This window comes from Acinonyx jubatus, chromosome D4, assembly GCF_027475565.1.
Source record: "Acinonyx jubatus isolate Ajub_Pintada_27869175 chromosome D4, VMU_Ajub_asm_v1.0, whole genome shotgun sequence".
Taxonomy (NCBI): domain Eukaryota; kingdom Metazoa; phylum Chordata; class Mammalia; order Carnivora; family Felidae; genus Acinonyx; species Acinonyx jubatus.
The window spans coordinates 584,980-605,823 of record NC_069391.1 but is presented as its reverse complement, the minus strand read 5'-3'; the positions used below and the strand labels follow the sequence as shown (position 1 = coordinate 605,823).

The 20,844-nt window shown below is 59.4% G+C and overlaps 1 protein-coding gene and 1 long non-coding RNA gene across 9 annotated transcripts in view; one reads left to right on the top strand and one right to left on the bottom strand.

Moving 5' to 3' along the window:
• Positions 1–20,844, bottom strand: part of EXD3 (exonuclease 3'-5' domain containing 3) — an 80,606-nt gene that overhangs the window by 34,920 nt on the left and 24,842 nt on the right. For 6 of the 8 annotated variants that reach the window (XR_008290788.1, XM_053204296.1, XM_027051009.2 and 3 more), the window contains 6 exons: positions 17,867–17,931; positions 12,407–12,580; positions 11,896–12,063; positions 6,316–6,369; positions 5,228–5,367; positions 2,526–2,623 (listed from right to left, as the gene is read on the bottom strand). Coding sequence is in view for 7 of the 8 variants with exons in the window: in XM_053204296.1 (XP_053060271.1) it covers positions 2,526–2,623; positions 5,228–5,367; positions 6,316–6,369; positions 11,896–12,063; positions 12,407–12,580; positions 17,867–17,931 (699 nt within the window). In the remaining variant the exon portion in view is untranslated. Of the gene's footprint in view, positions 1–2,525; positions 2,624–5,227; positions 5,368–6,315; positions 6,370–11,895; positions 12,064–12,406; positions 12,581–15,102; positions 16,042–16,899; positions 17,125–17,866; positions 17,932–20,844 lie in introns of those variants that run through there. The other 2 variants (XM_053204298.1, XM_027051012.2) reach the window with 2 other exon arrangements.
• LOC128312027 (uncharacterized) lies at positions 7,984–20,334 on the top strand. The gene is made up of 2 exons (XR_008290794.1): positions 7,984–10,058; positions 10,627–20,334. It is a non-coding gene; the product is annotated as an uncharacterized LOC128312027 (long non-coding RNA).

The following is a 20,844-nucleotide window of genomic DNA, read 5'->3' as shown; positions in this document are numbered from 1 at the left end:
CATGCAGGTGACCTCAGAGGCCCCCCTGCCAGGGACGGGGATCCCCATGGGGGTCCACTCCTTAGCGCTCCAGTCCTGCAACTGCACCCCAGACCTCCCGGTCCCTCAGACCCCAGCACCCCCAGGGGTCTGTGCTGCCGGGACCCTCCTTGGAGCTTCTGCACCTACAGCCCTTCTTTTGGTCTTCTTCTGCAGCCTGAGGGTGGCTCCTTCCTAGGGCTGTGTCCCCTGGCGCCCCAGGGGTCCCAGCAGCCGGCCGGTCCTCCTAGACCTGCCTCGGCTGCTTCGGGCAGAGGCCCCCCAGCTACCGTCAGCACAGCCAGCAGCTCTTTGTCCCTAACTGACCCAGACTGACCGCACCACCAGCCTCCAGGCGACCACTTCTTGGTCCTCCCATCTCTTCACCTAGTGTCACCTGGGGGGCCGTGGACAATCACACATCAAAACCTCTTGGTGATGTGTTTCCGTCTGCAAAAGCCCCTAGTATCGCCCTCCTTTCTGGAGGCAATACTGCCTTCCGGAGGCACCTTTGTCCAGGGTCAGGGGATCTGCATAATTTCTCAAGGGTGTGAGAACAGAGAAGCCTGCAGGTGACTGAGACAGAAACCAGATGCTGACCAGAGATGGGGCTGAAACTTGGACACAGACCATAAGACACCTGTGAGTAAGACATTCGAAGGGAAAAAAGACAAAACTGGAAATATGTTCCAGTACCAAGAAACCACACAAAGCGAAAGAGCAGATCTGGAAAAGAACCAAAGTATGACTTCTGGAGCCACAGGTACAACGATCAAAATGCAGTGTTTTGTAGTTTTTTGGACACAGAGGAGAAAATTAGTGATGCGGAAAAGAGCAGGAGTTGCCTGAGCTCATCATGAGCGAGACACAGGACAGTAACACCGCAGGGAAGGCAGGGTGACAAGATCACACACGGGGCCGGAGAACCAACAGCAACATCTGAGGACATGGTGACTTACAATTTTCCAGAACCAAGTGAAGACAGCAATCCACAGATTTAAAAAGCCCAACAAAAACCAAGCCAGATAAATACAAAGAGATCTATAACCACTCTCCTCACAGTGAGACTGCAGAACATCAAAGACAGAGGAGACAGAGAGAGAGAGAGAGAGAGAGAGAGAGAGAGAGAGAGATTGCTTTCAGAGAAAAGAAATTAGATTTCTTCATAACAACACGTTTCAACCCAAAGGACTAACATCATACCAAACATGATCTTTGATCATGATGAGATTAAGAGCCCACACTAGAAAGGTAACTAAAAGTGCCACATAGCTTTGAAATTAAGAAGTACAGTTCTAGGGGCGCCCGGGTGGCTCAGTCAGTTATGTGTCTGACTTCGGCTCAGGTCACGATCTCACCATGAGTAAATTCGAGCCTTGCATCCTGCTCTCTGCTGTCAGGACACATCCTCTGTCTCCTTCTCTCTCTGTCCCTCCCCTACTAGCTCTCTCTCTCTCAAAAATAAATAAACATTAGGGGCGCCTGGGTGGCTTGGTCGGTTAAGCGTCCGACTTCGGCTCAGGTCATGATCTCACGGTCCGTGAGTTCGAGCCCCGCGTCGGGCTCTGTGCTGACGGCTCAGAGCCTGGAGCCTGTTTCAGATTCTGTGTCTCCCTCTCTCTCTGCCCCTCCCCTGTTCATGCTCTGTCTCTCTCTGTCTCAAAAATAAATAAACATTTAAAAAAATTAAAAATAAATAAATAAACATTAAAAACAGAAGAAGAAATACATTTCTAACTAGACCATGGGTAAAGAAAAAATTATAATAAAAATTAGAAAATATCTTAAGCTGGACAATAATAGAACTAATATATGTTGAAACTTGAGGAATATTTTAAGGAGCAAGAAGGTTTAAAATCTAGTTTGGTGGGCTGGGGAGGGCAACGAACAAAGAGGGCCAAAAAGCCAAAAGCCACCAACAAGTGGCCTTATATCAAACTAAAAATTAGCTTCTGTACAGCAAAGAAACAGTCGACAGAATGAAGAGGCAACCTACAGAGTGGAAGGAGATATTTGCAAACCACGCATCTGACAAGAGGCTAACGTTCAAAATATAGAAGGAACCCATGCAATTCAATAGCCAAAAATCCCAAATAACCATATTTAAAAACGAGCAGAGGAACCGAATGGGTGTTTTCCAAAGAAGACATCCAAACAGGTGTTGAATGAATGAAATGGTCCAAGGTACCACTAATCATCAGGGAAATGAAACTCCAAATTATGATGAGATACCACCTCACGTGTGCTAGAACGGCCATCAGCCATCATTGGACGAAAAGACAAGAACGGACAAGAAGGGGCGGGGGCAGGGAGGGGGCGGGGTGCAGCAAGGCCCCGCCTCCCAGGAGTCTACGCAGGCGGGCAAAAGGGCTTGCGGGCCTCAGGCTGCTGCTCTGTCCAGGGCCTGCGATGGGCAGGCGGCAGGAAGGGGGGGGAGGTCGGTGGACCCTGGTCAGCCTGAACCCCGCATCCGCCGGGCGCGCACAGGTTGTGGGGGCGGCACTCACCCGGGTCCAGGCCCAGCCGCTCCAGCTGGCTCAGGACCCGCCGACTTAGCACTCTGGGACTCAGCCTCTCCAGCCTCGAGGTCACCTGTGGGTGCTGCCTGCAGGGAGAGAAACATGGCTCCTGTCTGGCACTGCTTTAAGACTTTTGTTTTCATCTAAGTCACACACGCACAGTTTAAAACTCAGGTAGTTCTACAAGGTTTATGGAGAGAGCAGTCACCCTGTCACCCTGCCCCACTGCACACCAGACACACACATCACTTTTGTCGTGTTTCGTATTTGTCTCTGTGCTTACAAGCGACATACTTGTACGGGATCTCTTGGTTATTCAGTTTTAGGAGTTTGGTCTGGACATCTCACCACGGAAGGCTGTCCAGCCTCCCTCCCCACACAGTATCCAAGCCCTTACGTAGGGTCAGGACACCGTGTCTGCCATATCATGACCAGACGACCAGGTGAACACTGTCAGTGGCCAGGCCACACCCTCCTGTTCTCTTCAGGGTTAATACCTGTCTGCTGAGGTTGCTGACCCAGGCCCCCCGCCTGCCTCGCCCTGTGCCCACAACTCGGTGGACACACCTCCTCACTCCCCCAGCTGACAGCTCAGCACACACCCACAGAAGTTGCTAGAGCTGGTGTGCGCCTGAGCTCTGCCCCGCGCCGGCTTGAGGGTTCGGCTGAGCCGAGACCTTGGGGTCCGGGCAGGTGATGCTCCTGGAATCCCGCCTGATCCCTGCTCTTCCTGGGGTCTGCAGTGTGCGTCTCACCCATGCAGGCCGCCCCGCAGACCCGCTAAGCCGGGCGCCTCGGGACCGCGGTTCCCGTTACTTGGATGCCGGGCCTTCTTGACAAGATCTCTACTTTTAACCTTTTCTCTCTGATTTTCATTCTGTTTATCTGTTTTGTACTTTTTCGAAGACATCTTCAAATTTATCTTCCAAACTTCTATTGTGCTTTTCACTTTGCTGTTAAATTTTTGATTGCAAAGAGTTCTGTTCTGTGTTCTGCAGACACCTCGGCCCAGGGTCCCCAAGGACCGGCTGACCGCTGAGGGCCCTCCTCGGGCTCTGCGTTGGACCCCACATGCTCCTGGTGGCCACAGGTCAGCTTCCCAGCCTAAGTGCTCTACCTGACCACCTGCCACCAGCTCTTGGACCCCCTGCTGTCGCTGCCTCTCCTTCTCTTAAAATGTCTTCTTCATTTTGGGGCAGAGACACAATAATAAATGCTTGTATTTATCAGCCAGAAGCACTTTTTAAAACCTAGCGTTTATAGGGGCGCCTGGGGGCTCAGTCGGTTAAGCATCTGACTCTTGATCTCAGCTCGTCATGATCACGGTTCGTGAGCTAAAGCCCCACATCGGACTCTGTGCTGATGGTGCCAAACCTGCTTGTTATTCTTTCTCTCTCTCCCTCTCCCTCCCTTTCTCTAGGCCCTAGGAAAATTTTTTCTGAACTATTCTTTTTAAGTTTGTTTGTTTGTTTATTTATTTATTTATTTATAAGAGAGAAAGAAAAATGGGGGGAGGGAGGGAGGGAGGGAGGGAGAGAATCCCAAGCAGGCTCCAAGCTGTCAGCACAGAGCCCAATGTGGGGCTCAAAGTCATGAACCGTGAGATCACGACCTGAGCCGAGATCTAGAGTTGGACTGAGCCACCCAGGTGTCTTAAGACCCAGGAAATTTTTAAAAAATCATTGATTTAAACCAATATCCTCAGCTAAATCCAGCCACACAGGGCCTTCCTCACCGTCCCACTGTCCATCCATGTATGTCCCTTCTCCATATGGGACTCTGGCCCCTGGCCCCACAGTATGTTCACTTATTTGCTCTGTGTCCCCCCACCCTTTTTTTAAAGTCGTTGTTTACTGTTCAAGCCACTTTTTTTTTAGTAATCTCCACGCCAAATGTGGGGCTCAAACTCATGGCCCCGGGATCAAGAGTTGCATGCTTCACTGACTGGGCCAGCTGGGCGCCACTCTGTCACTTTTCAAATCCGTAATGACAGGGAGGAGAGCCAGCGCTGGACGAGCCCGGCCCGGGGCTGTGTGGGTTTGCCTGATTCCCAGCATTTAAGTCACACAACCCTTGAGACAGCAAAATCAGTCCAGTTTTAGGGACAAGGAAAGAAACCCAGAGAGTGAAGTGACTTGCTCATAGGTCCAGGGAGGTCTGCCCCAGAGCCCAAGGTCTGGATCTCCAGCCGGGGGGTCCCAGGGCTGAGTAGTTCGTGGAGCCAGGATCAAGCCACTACTACCTGCGGATGGGCGGGTGGCTCAAGGAGCCTTCACAGACCTCCAGGAGCTGCTGACCCCTGTGCCCCCCTCAACACGTGTGGCAAGAAGATGTTCTCCCGCCAGCTGCCACCCCCGTGCCCCACACCCAGGTGACACCCTCTCGTCACATATACAGGCACGTGGGCTATCCACATGGGCTCCACACCCGTCCCTGGAGATTTATCCTGCGAAGGGATGAAGGAATGAGTGAATGGATAAGCAGCGTGACTTCCGGAACCAGGTAAGAAGTCATCCACCTGATGCGGAGGATTGTTTTTGTTCGCTCGAGGGTGGTAACCGTCTCTCATCTGGTCCCTGGCAGGCATGGCCCCTCGCTGGCCGACCCGGCTGCGACTTGTGAGGGCCATGCGTGTGGCCTTCCCCTGTGCTTGCCCCCCTCACCCCACCCTGGGCCCCCGTAGGGCTCACCTGGCAACAACTCCGATGTCAAAGCCGGGCCGGCACCAGGAGTCCAGGAGGCCCAGCAGCCTCCTCTGGAGGTCCGGGAAGCCAGCCACATAACGCTCCACGAGGCTCACTCTGTCCTGGAGGAGCAGTGGGGTGCACATCTGTGGGGAAGCACGTCCTCAGGCCACAGCCCTGTGGGCACCTGGCACCTCCACCCCCAGCTGAGACCCCAGACTCACCTCCAACCCATCCAAGAGTGTGAGTGCCCCCATAGTGGCTCCTGGGGCACGATGCAGGCAGCCCAGCCCATGCCCTGCGCTTGAGCATCTCGCCCCCACACATGCAGGCCCCACAGCTCCCTGGGGCTCGGCCTGGGCTCTGTGGTCATTTTCATCTCCATTACAAAGGCCTGGAGGCCCCAAGAGGCAAGGGGAACCTGGGGAAGCTGTTTCTCCTGTCTTCACTGAACTGGGGGCAGGGGGCAGGAGGGAGGCCAACGTGGGCAGTAGCCCGATGGCCCAGAAATGCCTCCTCGTTGGCACAGATGGCATGCCTACTCCTAGTGCCCGTGAGTGCATGAGCCCATGAGAGCCCCAAGCTGAGCCCTCAGGGAACCTTGGAGGCAGCCCCTGACGGTGGCACTGGCCCTTTGGACACTCGGGCCGTTTCCACCGCAAAAGTCAGGCCTCAACAAAGCCCCCTTCTAGTGGTCCCTACACTAGACCCCACCTCACCTCCTTTCCTCTCCATGTGACCACATAGGTCAGGCTGCCTGGAGCCCAGACTGGATGGGGTCCCATCAGCCAGGCTGGAACCATGGGGGTGGTCCTCACGGAGAGCTCCATTCCCGAGAGCCCCTCTGGCCACCACTTTCGGAGCATACCACACCTGAGCCCAATGACTGCCCTCCTGGGCACGCCCCTTGGGCCCTCCGAGTAGGGTCAGGTGGTCACATGCGACCCTTGCCCTCTAGCACCCCAGCCCCACCCTGTGAACAGCAGAGGCCAGGGCTCACTGGTACAAGACCCTCCACCTCCAGACCATGTTTCTGGAGACCTGGGCTTCATCCACGTTGGGACCTACAAAACTCACGTGAGAAAGACACTTACCTTTTCAACATCAAGTGCTGGCTGCAACTTCAGCCTGGAGCCCAGCACGACAGCCTGGCAATCAGAAATGGAGCAGGTTCCACAAAGTACACGGGCCCTGGTGGGGCACGGGCAGCGCCACGGTGGGGGGGGCTCCCACCCTCTACACCTCTGTCACTGGGGCACAGGACAGGCCTGTTCAGGTCCAAGGGGCCTGGAACCCAGAAGCCTCCTGGCAGACAAGCAACCCTGCCCCCCCCCCCCCCCCCCCCGGCTGAGTCAGGTTCCACAAGAGGTGGGGCAGGTGGGAATGACCCATGGGCCCTACCAGGCTGGGGTGTGGCCTGCTGGATAGGGCATCAGGGTGGGTGCTGGATAGGGCATCAGGGTGGGTGCTGGGCCCAAGTGGCTCTGGCCAGGGGGTGCTGATGAGTGGATAGAGAACGAGGGGGGGCAGACAAGAAGTAGTTTTGTCACCTACCCCCAGGCTCTGCTTCCACATACCCGCTCTCACCTGCCCCGTACCTCCCACCAGTTGCCATCCACCTGCAAGAGCCTGGCAGGCCAGTCACCGTGCTCACAGCCAGGGGCCAGGGTTGGTGACCCCTGCCTCTGTGCACCCTGAGGCCTGGGGGCCTGTGGCCCTGAAGTGCAGGGGCCTCTGAGCGCTTTCCACAAGGCATACTGTGTGTGCAATCCAAAACGACTAATGAGCGCAGGACTCTCTGTCCAAAAGGTCGGATTGGCCCCAGGACGAGAGGCCGGAGTAGGCCGTGGTGTGGCCTGAGTGTGTTGGGGGAAGCACAGAGCTGCCCCCTTGGGTCCACAGAAGAGAGGCTCTGAACCCACCGCTTCCTGGTGAGGACGGGAGGGTAGTGGGCGCAGCTGAGAACCCTGCCCGCGGGCGGCCGATCGGCCGCAGGGACCCTCCTCCGACTCAGCATAGAGAACGCCCGGGGCCCTGAGCGCCCGCACGTAGCGCTGACCGGGCTGCTATTAATAATTTCCATACATCGCGCTCCCATTATGAGCAAAAATAACCGGCAGAGCAGCCGGGCGCCCCGCCCCACGCAGCTCACACAAAGGACCAAAATAGCGGCCTGGGAAAGGCTCGCTCCGGCCTCCGGCCGCGGACCGCGCGGGGCGGGGGCGCAGGGCCAGGGGCCTTTCCCTGCGCAGCGCTGACCCGGCGCCTCCACAGCCTGGCTGCTGTCCAGGAGCTCGGCCGCCAGGGCCGCGAGGGGCGCCGAGCGGGGGCAGGGGCGCAGGGGGCGCAGGGGGCGCAGAGGGCGCAGGGGGAGGGGCCAGAGCTGGAGGAGGGACTCGAGGGGGGGCAGGGCCTGGGGAGGGGCTCAGGGCGGTGGGAGGGGTGCAGGTGCCTCCCGCCCACGGGGACCTTGTCTTTTCTGGATGGGAGGCCCCCTGAGAACTGAGGGAGCGCCAGACCCCCACCCGGGAAGGCTAGCGTGCATACCCCGGTGGCCCCGCGCACCGAGCTCACAAACTGGGGTGGTCGGAACACTGCCACCTGCGGTGCTTCTTCCGCCGTCGACACCTGGACCTGCGCTTGGTCGGGCCACGCCACGGCCGAGAAGGGGCTGTGGGGAGGGATACCTGGGGGTCTGAGACCCTCCCATCCTCCAGACCGGGCCATGAGCCAGTGACCCTGGGAGGGGGGGGGCGCACGAGGCGAGGGGCAGGGGGCGGCAGAGATGCCCTCCTTCTCCCCTCACTACCTCTGCTGGGGTATCGGCCCCCATCATCTGTGGCTCCTGCTCCTCTAGGGACAAGACTTCGTCTGTCTCTAGGCTCCAGCCCTCATTGGGGTCTGGGGGGGATCCTGAGCCCCCCACTCTCCAACAACCCCTCTGACTCCTGGGGTGAGGCCTCAGGCTTGGGAAGGGGGTAGCCTGGAATGGTGGTCTGGGTGTCAGGTCAGGCTGCCACAGGAGGCTGGGCGCTGCCCTTCACAGAAGCAGGAGCTTCGCCTTACAGGGCAGCCTAGAGCCCTGAGGGTGCCCCCGCTCTGCCGGCAGGGCCTCCCTCCCCCCGAGGAGCCTGCGGCGCCAACCCCAACCCTCTCACCTGCCGCCTTGCCACCAGGGTCCTGGTCAGTGATGCCCACTGGCTGAGGTCGGGGGGGGGGGGGGGTGGTGCTCAGAGCCCAGCCCACCCATCCTAGGCAGGCAGCTCAGGCCTAACATGTGTGGCCGGGTGCACAGCCCACCTGGCCGCACAATGACACTGCCACACAGGGCTCAGAGTGCTCAGCATGGCCCCTCTCTGCTCCCTGGTTCCTCCCAAGCTCTCCTAGCACCCAGGGTGCCCTCTCTCAGCCACGTGGCCTCTGTGGAAGCTGCAGGGTATGGCCAGCGTGCCAGGGCTGGATGGCCGCAGACACCCCCCAGGGACAGTTTGGGAGGTACCCTCATTCTGCACCTGCACCTCTGTACCTGGAGGCTGGGTGGGGTGGCACAGGACAAGGAAAGGGGCAGCCAGGGGGTGTGGTCTCGGTGACCTGGCGGGGATGATTGACAGCAGGAAGCCCCCGGGGCCTGGCTTCTGTCTTGGGGCTTGGTCGGGGCGGGTGCTGTATGTAGTTGTTTCATTGCCATGAGGTGGGCTTAGCATCTGTCTCTGGTCATTTTTCTGTCTGAGCTTCTGCTGAGAGGACAGGCACACCCATGGCCTGCTCACATGAGAGAGTGCAGGCACATCACCTGCTGACACAGGCACCTGTGACAGGGAAGGTGGGAGGGGCTGAGACCCCACGGAAGGAAACTGCGGAGGACCGGGCCCCTGGCGCCTCCCAGGCCTTCCTGGCCTTTGCATGGAGGCCTCTAAGAAGAGAGATGCCAGCTGAGTCAGGGGGAGGCTGTGGAAACCTCTGGCCAGACAGACTCCGGGACTGCTGCCTTTGGGGAAAACAACTCAGAAAACCCAGAGGGGCCGGGGTGGCTGCCGTGGGAGGAGCGTTCATGGGCCACCCCCCACCTCCTCCCGGCTGTCCACTCCATGGGGCTGGAGGCCGGGCAGGTGCCCAGGCAGCCAAGCCCAGACTCGGCAGCCTCAGACCCAGGACGGGCCTGCCTCCCACCTCCACAGCTCAGCTCGGGCCTGGAGCCAAGGGGCTTTTTTTTCTTCCCCCTGAAGCAAAGCTATCTTTTTACCTTGATAAGCTGTTTAAAAAATGTAAATAAAATAACTCAGTAGACAAAAGCGGGCATTCATCCCGCCTGGAGCCAGCCGCCGCCCTCGACATGAAATATCGGTGCACATTAAGTCGTGAGTCCCTGCTAATCCGAGCGGACAGGCCTGAATGCGGCCCCTTTCGCCGGGCGCGGCGGTGGGCACTGGAGCATGCACCGCCTGCCGGGCGGCCCCGCTTGGGGACAATGGCTTTTCTTCGCAGAAGGGGCCTGTGCGGGACAAGAGCCCCCTTTGTGTTGGGATTCCTGCCTTGGAGCGCGAGGGAGGCGCATTCAGCCGGCCCTAGACACTCTTTGAAAGGCTCGGGTGTAACAGAAGACACCGAAACACTAGCCTGCCTTCTGCCTCCCGCATTCTTGCAAGCCCAGCCGCCCATTCAGCCTGCGGAGAATGGCCCTGCGCCACAGGAGCGAAGCCCCAGCCACATTGTCCCTGGCGTGGCCATCTTGGTTTCTCAGCGCCCTTCACCAGCCTCGAGACAAGAGCCCAGGGCCGGGCATGACAGTCGCCAACACATGGCCCACACCTCTGAGGGTGCAGGACTGGCGGTCCAGGTGAGGCCCAAATGGCAATGAGCCTCCTCACTGGGACTGGCCCCTCGGGGAGGAAGGCCCCCCGTGGGGCAGGTCTGGGGTCCTGCCTCGGTGCCCACCGAGGCATGGGGAGCAGCGCCCCTGGGCAGTGGGAGGGGTGAGCCAGGAGTGAGCCCCTGGACACCCCCGGGACTGGACCTGGGACATAGCAAGAGTGCCCCGCTGAGCTGCACAGCCTAGGACTTCTCCCTGTGTTGCGACCTTCACATCTCAGGGCACAGAGATGTCATGGGGGCCCCTGTGCCTGCAGCAACAGCTCAGAGCTGCGCCCCACCCCCACCATAGAGCCGCCCCTCCCTGCTCACCACAGACCCCCCACTCCTTACTACCTCATGCAGACCCAAGTCACTCCCAGTGCTCGTGGCCAGCCTCCACCTCCTCTCGGAAACTTCTGGACTTAAATGAGAGCTGGTAGGACTCATAAAGGAGACCCAACGAACCCACCAAGACCTCCAGAGCCCCGCAAGCTCTTACCCAGAGACCTGCAGCTACTAAGCCCACGTTTCCACATTTGCTCTTCCTGACCCAGGCTTTCCCAGGATAAGGGAGCCATGACCCGTCCCAGGCATGGCCCCACATCCCAAAGCATCACATGCGCTAGAGGACTCTCTGCTGTCATAACTGGTCACCTGTGCCCCAAAGTGCCAGTGCTGTGCCCTACGCGGAACTTCTGCAAAAAAACCCAAAACCATGAGCATCATGCTGAGCGGCTGGTCCTGGGAAACACTGAAACAGGTAGGTTGGGGTCCTGCCCAGCCTAGTACCTGCAAGGAGCCAAAAGGACCCTCGGGGTGTCTGACCCTCACAGGGGCACCACCGCTGTGGGGACCTGGTCCAACAGAACGACAAATAGCAGGAGTTGTGCCACCCAGAGCGAGGCCCCTTCACTCCAGGGCAGGCCCCTTGACAGGCGCAAGGAGGTGGCAGACACAGCATGAGGGCTCTCAGGGGGCTCTTCCAGACCCCGCTGTTAGAATAGGAGCAAATCGGCCAGTCCCCAGGCCTGGTGTGGGTGTGGCTGCAGGACCCCCAACAAGGATACAAAGCCAGCAGCTGGAAGCGGCTGGGCCCAGAGGGAACTGGGCTGTTGGTCCCCAGGCCACATCACACTGAGGCCAAGGGACCTTGCGAGTGGGCCTGGGCAGAGGCAGGAGGGAGAAGGGGGAACCCTGTGGGGTCATGTGGGTGCTCCCTGGCAAAGCTCCCCACTTGGGAGGCTCTGGGCTGGGAGGGTGTGGGAGGTCCAGCTGTCTGATCGAGGCTCGAGGGGTGGCAAGTGTGGGCAGAGGGACGCCCGCACCCCTGATCTTCTTAGCCCCCCCGAGTGTTTCTGGGAACTGACATGTGAGACTGGACAGCAGCGGCTCAGGTAAGCGGTTCTGCCACAGGGCTTCCAGGCCAAAGCCAGGGTGTCCTTGGGCTGCTGACCACATTTGAGGACCCAGTGAACACCCAGGAGGAAGGACCCCAGGTGCTGCACCAGAGAGCCAGGCGTAGGGGCGGGGGTGCTGCTCCCAGACTCTTTTCCAGTTTGGTGAGTGTGAGGGGTTCCTAGGACCCCAGTGCATGGCACAGCCCCGAGCTGGGCTCCTGGGGTGGCTGATCCCTGAGACCCTCTGCTCCAGACCCAGAGTCCCCGTTGCAGCACTCCCATAGTGGAGGGGTGGAGAGGACACTCCCAGGGTGGACCCTGTGAGCCCCCTCAGCCCAGCTCTTGCCTGCTCCACTGACCCCACGTGCAGACCTGGCCCCTGAGCCCCTCCCTGCCAGCCCCGGTGTACATGGGCGTCACACTCACTTCTTTGAACTTGCCCTCCTGGTGGAGCTGGTGGATGTGAGTCAGCAGGGGCCTCCGGTCTGCGTCCTGCAGCTGGAAGATGCTGACCAGTGGCTCCACGAGACTAGGGGGGCTCCTGGCGAGGACCCTGACTGCACGGGCCTGTAGCTGTTGCAGCCTTGAGCTGTGCTGGGAGACCAGAGAGCCAGCCTCAGCCGGGGAGTGGGGGGCTGCAGCTGGAGCATGGTGCCGGGGTAGAAGTCCAGCACCTCAACCCTGTGCCTACGGTGGACAGTCCAGGCAGGCAAGGCCTGGGGGACAGAAGCACAGACGAGGGAGATGTGTGACTGTGGGGAAGCTGAGAGTCAAGCCCACAGACCCGGGAGCATAGTCAGTCCGAAGGCAGCGGCCCCTGCCCACCAGGGGTGAACGAGCTCAGCGGGCCAGGTCAGGCAGGTGTGGAGCCCACCAGGCTGAGAGCTATGAAGGGGGTGGAAGGGGCGAGGCTGGTGGGGCCGTGGGCAGGGCTCACCTGGGCCGACGCAGGGAGTGGCCGTGCCTGCAGCCAGCGGTGCAGCTCACAGACTACCCAGGCCTCCAGGGAGGGGCCCTTCCGCTGCCAGGCCTGGCTGCCTTCCAGCATGTCCAGGAGTCCGGTCAGTGGGTCATCCAGGGCAGCAAACCCCCGCCAGGCCTCTTCCCGGAGCTGCGGAGACACAGCACCTCACTGTCTCTTTGTTGAGCGCAAATCCGCCTGGTAAACCCTGCCCCGACCTGCGCGGCCCAGCACGTGGTCTGCTCAGAGGGGGGACTGGGGCTGGTCAGCACTGTCCTCCCATCCTCGGGGTCCTCGTCTGACCCGCCATGCCCCTGGCCCTGGGTGGCAGCCACCGTCCACACCGACGGTCCCGTAAAGACAGAGGGCATGTTCCCTGAGTCAGGCCAAGGGTGGCGGGACCCATCTGAGAGGCTCCGTTCATTCGGCTTCGCCCCAACTACTCGTGCGGCACGCCGAGGACCTGGCACTGGTCCTTCAGACACAGTGACTCCTTGGCGGGGCCAGCAAGCAACAGGAAACAGAAGAAAGAAGAGAAAAAGCCAAACTGGAAAAGGTCTTTGATTCACTTTTCTACCTCTTGCACTGCCAAAGGCTTGGAAACACGTATGAGCTGAAAAGAGAAACACCAGGAACACGTGTGCTGTTCTCTCCCAAATGTGTCTTCAGGAGAACAGTGGTTCCTGATGGACTTTTAAGCAAGTGGGGTGTCGGGTGAGGGCCACACTGCACCCAGCCCTGGCTCTCCACTCTGCCTGACTCGGCCGTTCAGTCGTGAGACACCCTGCAGTCAAGAACTTGCTGCAGCTACAGAGGCCTGTCTCGGGCCCCCCTCCAGGCAGAGCTTCAGGGTCAGGGTCTCGGCCGTGAGCTCAGGAAACAGACACCCGGACACCTGAGGCTACTCGTAAGCAGCCTGGAGGTGAGGCCCCGGCTGTCCTGGAAGACCTGCACACAGAGAGCACCCTGAGGACAACCTGAAATACTGACACTCTCTGGGATGCGCGGGCCACACGCCCGTCTCAAGGAGCCTGGGGGCACCCGCAGGGGCCACTGTCCCCCACCCTCCAGGAACGTGTGAAAGAAGACAGCTGAGGCCGAACCACCGCCACTTTCTTGCTCATGGACGGAAAGATCTAGAAGGATGCGGCCCTGGATTTTGGTCCTAATTTCTTCACGTGTGGTGCCCATTCAGGGCCCCCGAAGAACAGCTCCGAGAGGCTCCCAGAGCAAAGCAGGGAGGCCGTGTGGCCGGGGCCTGGCCTTACAGTCGCCAGCCAGTCAGCTCTTCCGCTCGCAAGGTGAGCTCAGGTAAACGCCTCGTCTCCTTTCTCCGCTGGGCAGTCTCTACCTGCCTGGCCCCTTGCCACCAGCCGGACAGAGGGTGTGCAGCGGCCAGCCCTGGGGCAGGGCAGGGGGCCGGAAGGAGGAACCAGGCGCAGGACCGACCTTCCAGCTCTGAGCTGGGTGCCTGCTGACCAGGCACCACGAAAAGGAAGACTCTTCCAAGGGCACCACCACCCTTCCAGCCAGGTGTGGCTGCCCAGCCCCGGTAGGTTTCACAGACCCCTTCCCAGTAGGGTCGCTCCGTAGTCCACTGTTGGGGCCGGCTCCCTCCTTCGGGCTCACCCAGCTGCCCTTTGTGGTGGAACCTCGTGGTAGCCAGCCGAAGGGGAGTGAGCGGGCATGTCCTTCCACGATGGCCGCTGCCCATTGTTGGCACCCTGGGCCAAGGACTCTGCCCTCTGTGTCTGGGAGTTGGCTCTGTCCCTTCCCGTGAAAAGTGCCTGGGAGGGGCGCCTGGGTGGCTTGGTCAGTTAAGCGTCCGACTTCAGCTCAGGTCATGATCTCACGGTCCATGAGTTCGAGCCCTGCATCGCGCTCTGTGCTGACAGCTCAGAGCCTGGAGCCTGTTTCAGATTCTGTGTCTCCCTCTCTCTCTGCCCCTCCCCTGTTCATGCTCTGTCTCTCTCTGTCTCAAAAATAAATAAACGTTTAAAAAATTTAAACAAAAAAAGAAAAAAAAAGAAAAGAAAAGGGCCTGGGAGCACTGTGGAGGTGACACTCACCTGCCCAGGTACCAAGCCCCACCGGGGGTTACAGGCCTCGTTTATGCTGTGTCACCAGTGAGGGCCCAGGCACCTCCTTGCTGCACTCTGGCATCTCCCCTGGAGAGAGGAGGCCTTCTGGAAGCCCCCAGTGACCTCCCCACGGTTCTGCTGATCAAACTTGGTCCACAGACTCCTCCACTGCCAGTGACTAAGCAACAGTGGAGGGGAAGTCACCAGGGAGGCACAGACCCCCTCTGCTGTTGGCCCCACGGCCCTTCCCACGCTTCTGCCCTGAGAGCATCTCGGGGCCAGGCTGGGCCAGAACCCTCTCCTTGCAAGGCATCTCTTATGTCTGGAGCTCCGAGAGTCACCCACGTTGTCTGTGCGTGCCTTCTCCCACACATGTGCCTCTGCTGTGCTCAGACAGCACCCAACAGCCCACAGGTCAAGGGGCCCACCCACAGAGCAGTGGGCAGCAGGCAGGGTGCAGAACTGGGGCATGGGCCACAGCCCTGGCATCCACGGTGTGGACGATGCTTCCCCAGGACACTTAGAGCAAACACCCACTTGGTTTGAATGTAATTTTAAGACCACAGTACTTGAGCAATCTGACTTGCTTACCAAAAATGAAATGCAGACTTTCCCCTCAAGCGTTTGGGTGAACTCAGGAAGCCAGGCAAGTCTCTCTTTGTAGACGCCCAGGAAAGGAGAGGCGTCTGTGGGAAAGGAGGCCTCTGAGGGCCCAGGGCTGTGCGGTCAGCACCCTCCACGGGGTGCCACAGGGAAAGGGTGGGCCAATCCCAGTTCGGTGGGCTGCCTGGGCTCCAGGAGTCCCAGGAAGCCCCTCCAACACATGGGCCTCCACGTCACAAGGACCCGCATTGGTGACACCCGGCAGGAGCTGGCAGGAAAAAAACACCATCGCTCCTTAACTACTTTGCAGACATACTTGGGCCTTCGCCACCAGGGGAAGAAGCTTCGGTAAGATGAGCCCACGTGAAACCCCACAAAGCACACAGGGAACAGTCACCGTGAGTGACGGCCACAACACGACAGTGAAAGGTCTGAGAACAGGGACCAGGCTGGGGTCTGAGAGCCCTTCCCGCCCCTCTGGCCCCTGTGGCCTCCAGGGTGCCCCTCAGGTACTAGGTCCAGCACCCATGGGCCATCTGCTGCCCCTCGTCCTAGAGGATCTAAGCGTAGGCCCCAAGGCCCTGCTCCTGTGCTGGTCCCTCCTCGGCCTGGGTCCCGGGTCTCCTTCCCTCCTGCCCCCTGACCGCTGCCACCCGGCAGGGGCCTGTGCCCCGTCGTCACCGGCTTCTGTGCCCACATGGTCCTGGGGCTGAAGCGGCGCCAGAGCCCCTACGGACCTGTTCAAACAGGCAGGGCTGCCCGAGAACTTGAGTTTCTCACAAGCTCCCAGGTGCCTGCTGCCTGGGGGCCCTGCTCCAAGGAGTACCGTCCTTCCAGTTTGCTCACCCCTCCTGTGCTGGCCATCGCTCCTGCCGTCCCAACTCAGGGGGCTCTGAGGGCATCCCAACCCCACTGTCCGTCCCCCGCCCCAGGCCCCAGTCCACACCAGCCTGCCCCCTTCCTCTTTGTGCCACAAACCCTCACACGGTTCTCCAAGCCCAACCCCCACTTTCCCTGTGCTGTTCTGTTGGGGACCCTGAAACTTCCCTGTGGTCAGCCAGGGGACAGCACGTGTCCCTCCAGCCAGGGGCTTTGGGAGCCGACGCAGTTCCTTGGCACATGCACAGCAGGCCTCGCTGGCACCAAAAATGAAAATTCACGGACGTGACCCTTCACAGACAGAAACGAGTAACAAAAGGTAAAACACACACCTGTGTTTGCTTGGAAATAAGTAACCTGCTGGCCGAATGAGACAACATAATGAAAATCAGAAAACAGGGAAGAGGGACAGCGGCTTTCTCCACCTCAAAACTCGTGACCAAGGGAACTTGGAGGGAAACGCACCGCTGCGGGCGAGCGCCTGGGAAAGAAGGACCGGAGAGTAAGGACGACGTCCGACAAGCGGTGGTGCCCAGCGGCACCAGCCACGCCCACATGCTGGCCACAGCGAAGACGCCAAAAGCAGAGCCCCGGGGGCAGCACTACAGCTCGAGCTGGGGGCTTGCACTGCCCCCCTCGGAAAGCCTGGCCAGCAGCCATGATGACACAGAAGAAACGGAAGCTTCCTGGGGAAATAAACCAGAAGCGAAACTCTGAACAGGCCTGGGTCCCCCGCCTCCCCGCCCCCTGCCCAAGACCCCCCGGGGAGGACTGTGCGCTCTTCCCTCTCCCAGACTCTGGACGAACAAGTAATTCCTGTCTTCCGCCAGCTGCTCCAGGGACAGGAACGAAGGAACACCTTGTATGAGGTTAGTTCACCAGAAACAGACAGAGACAAAAACTCACAAACGCCACAGTGACCAGGGGAGACGCGTCCCAGACACGCGGGGGCGACTTGAGTTAGAGAATCTGTTCGCCAGACAGCACGGTCATGTTGCTTCAGTCTTGATCCCGAAGCCACCGTTACAAAATTGAAGAGAGCTTTTGACTTGCAGAAAACTTCGGATTCGTCCAGCTTGAACTGGCTGCTCGAAGCCTAAGCACTTGGCTCAGGAGTGGAGGAGCCCAGGCCTGTCCCCCGACACAGACATACGTGGTGGCCCCAGGAGTCTGGCTGACCCATTAGCCAGGGACAGGTCCTCCCGGCATCACCAAGCAAGCTGCGGGCCCGGGGAGCACCCTAACCCTGGACAGCTCACAGACACGGCTCCCGCACGAGCCTGCGGCCCCTTCCTGCAGCACGCCTGCTCTGGACACCTGCCCCCGTGGGCCTGGCCCTCCTTGGGCGGCAGGAGGCAAGGCCGACACTAGACTCGGGCCTCATCCCTCCAGCCTTCACAGCAGTGACTTCTGTGTCCTCCCTGGGAACTAGGGCGACTTCACTCTTTTGCTGCCCCAGGGGAGCCAAGTACAGGGCACGGGGCCCGAGGGTCAGGCAGTCCCACTCCAGGGACAAAGCTACCCTCCAGGCACAGGCCACCACCAAGCAGCCTCCTTGCCAAGCCCACCGCCTCCTGCTGGACGACAGGCTGTCCCTGGGAGAGGAGGCCATGGGCGAGGCCAGTGTGAACCAGTGAGTACCCGGGCCCCACCTGGCACACAGGTGGTCATGGCCCACTGGGACCCCTGTGCTGTGCGGAAGCCGAATGGTGGCCGCAGGCCCTTCCCTCCGGCTCTGAGCCCCAGGGGTCTGTGTCTACCAGTGTCTAGTGGGTGTCACCCCAAGCCCCAGCCCCCACGTGTCTGCCAGAACATCCGGACAGGGCGGCCCACTGAGGCCAGTGGAGAGCACGCAACCCCCATGCTCACTCACCTGCCGCAGCTCTCGCGTGGACCACAGTGTCTGCAGGGCCTGCCGGAACAGGAGTGGGTCCTGGCCTGGGGGGACGAGACAAGGGCTATGCAGAGTCCACCAACACCCCCCCCCACCTTTGATCAACGCCTGGGGGCTTCCCGCAGATGCCAGCCAGTGCCCGTGGACTCCGGCCAGAGCTCCCCACTGCCCTTCCCTGTGACGCCAGCCTGGCCATCCTGCCGTGCTCACTGGGATGGGCTTCTGCCCACAGCTTGGGGCAGCCCAGGCCTCATGTTTCAGCAACGGTGGGCTGCAGGTCTCAGACTGACCACACTGTGTGGGCAGGGAAGGGGCATCGGACCCCAGGGCCAAGCCCACAGCACTAACCATCAGGGCATGCCTGGTGGGCCACCGCGCCCCCACCCCTCCATGCCATGTCACAGCCCACGCCTGTCCACTGCCCACCAAGTGTGGCCTCCAGCCCCTGCTGAGACCCTAAAGTGGTCCCGGCCTCTGCCTCCCCTGGCTGCTCCCCAAAGCCTCCCCACCCACAGCCCTGGCCCTCTCTTGCTTGCCCAAGTCTCCAGCCCCACTGCAGGACTGCTGGCCGGGGCAGGGATCCCACTGGGACCCTAGGCCCCAGGGAAGTTGGGATTACCCTCATGCTGGAAAAGGGACTGTGCCCTCAGACCAGGTTTAAGGTCAAGGCCTGGGAAGGTGGCTGCCGCCTGCTCTCCACTTTGGGAAAGAAAGCGGCCTCTGAGTCACCCACAGCCACCAGCGCCCCCTGGCTGCCTCCGGAGGGCCCGCCCCACCTCTGAGGCTACCTGCCCTGGGCCTCAGGGCAGGGCCACCCTGCTCAGCCCTTCCTGGCTCCCCACAGCCTCGTCACATGAGGTCGCAGAAACCCCTTTTCTCTGTGCAAAAGCTCTGCTGCCGACACCCGGTTGCCACTGACCCTGGCCTCCCCAGTCCCGCCAGAACCTTGCAGAGCACAGGGCCCAGAGGGGGCGCCTCGTTCTTTCCTCAAGAACCATCAAGGCCATGTGGCTCAGAGGTGGGGGGGGGGGGGGTGTCACTAACAGATTCCATAGGTCAAATCAGGGGGCTCAAGAGCATGGGTGGCTCACCCGCAAATCTACTCAAGAATCAAAGAGACAAGAGCAACCCACTGGGCTCCTGCAGAAGACCAGACATGGAAGGAAAGGCGGGGACACCTGAGCCCAGCCCTGGAGGGCTGCCCACCTGAGCACACAGACGCAGGGACCAGACAAGGCAACAGCGGTTAGACTCAGTGCACAGCACAGGAGGAGGGATACGCTGGGCGCACTCCAGAAAGCAAGGCTGATCGACCCATGGAGGGTCCACCACTGTGGCTCGTTAATGGGACACGGGGAAACATTTCGTAAAACAAGCATTTCATAAGAGTAAATTCTATTCACGATTTAGGAACAACTCTGCAACTAGACCACAGGCAACTTCATGACCCAGAAAGAAAGATGTTTATAAACAAAACCCCTCAGCAAACATAGAACTTAATGCTGAAAGCTGAAAGCAGGCCCCCAGCGACAGGGCCAACAGGAGGGCACCCACTGCCCATTCAGCACGGCCTGCAGGCCCCTGCCGGCTCAGCACGACACGAAGGAACAGTTGACGGCACAGAATTTGGAAAGGAAACAATAAAGTCAACACTACTCTGACAAACTCTGGTCTGTCCACAAGCGGAATACGACTCAACGCTAGAAGAAATGAGCGGTCAAGCGAGAGAGGACACGGAGGGTGCCCTCAAACGCACACTCCTGAGCGGAGGAGGCCGTGTGAACAGGCCACACGCGGCAGGATCCCAGCCCCGCGACATTCGGGAAGAGGCACGGCCATGCAGGCAGTGACGCGACGCCGCGGGAGGCCGTCACAGTGGACGCGCGTCACCACGCACGTGTCCCAGCCCACAGAGCACCGCCGCCAGGAGGGCCCGAGTGCCCACGGGGGCTCTCGGCGATAGCGGCGTGTCAGTAGGGTTCATGAGGGCACCACACTGGCCGGGACGCGAGAGGCTATGTGGGGCAGGGATATGGGAAATCTCTGTAACCTCCTGGATTTTGCTGTAACCCTAAAACTGCTCTAGAAAAAATAAAGTCTTTAAAAGTTAAAACAAAACAACAACAAGAAAAGACACTACTGCTCACTGAAAACATAATTTTGTGGAGAGCCCTGAAGAATCTGAAGAGGTTCCTCAGTGGACACGTTTCTGCACGGACCCTCACCACCAGGCCCACAGTAAAGTCCACTGTAAGCCAGCAAGTGGAGATGGGCGTCAGAAACAGTGGGGGCGCCTGGGGGGCTCAGTCAGTTGGGAGACCGACTTCGGCTCAGGTCATGATCTCGGGGTTTGTGAGTTTGAGCCCCACGTGGGGCTCTGTGCTGACAGCTTGGAGCCTGGACCCTGCTTCCGATTCTGTGCCTCCTTCTCTCTCTGCCCCAACCCACTCACATTCTGCCTCTCTCTCAAAAATAAATAAACATTAAAAAAAAAAAAAGAAAAGAAATTTCAAATAAAGGTGCGCCTGGGTGGCTCAGTCAGTTAAGCTCGGTTAAGTCCGACTTCGGCTCAGGTCATGATCTCGGGGTTTGTGGGTTCGAGCCCCGCGTAGGGCTCTGTGCTGACAGCTCAGAGCCTGGAGCCTATTTCAGATTCTGTGTCTCGCCCTCTCCCTACCCCTCCCCTGCTCACACTCTGTGTCTCTCTCTCAATAATAAATAAACGTTAAAAAAAAAAAAAGAAACAGTGACAATGGCACAAAAAAATTCAGATTTCTTTGGATAACTCTAACAAACGAAATTCATGCGAAAAAGCCATAAAGCATTGAGAGTAAAATTACAAGACCTATTGAAGAAGGGCCATCCCACACAATGGACAATGTGAAGTTGTCACCTGTCCCACAATTAACCATTCTGCTCCAGCCCAAACAGCGGGCTGGGTGTGTGTGTGTGTGTGT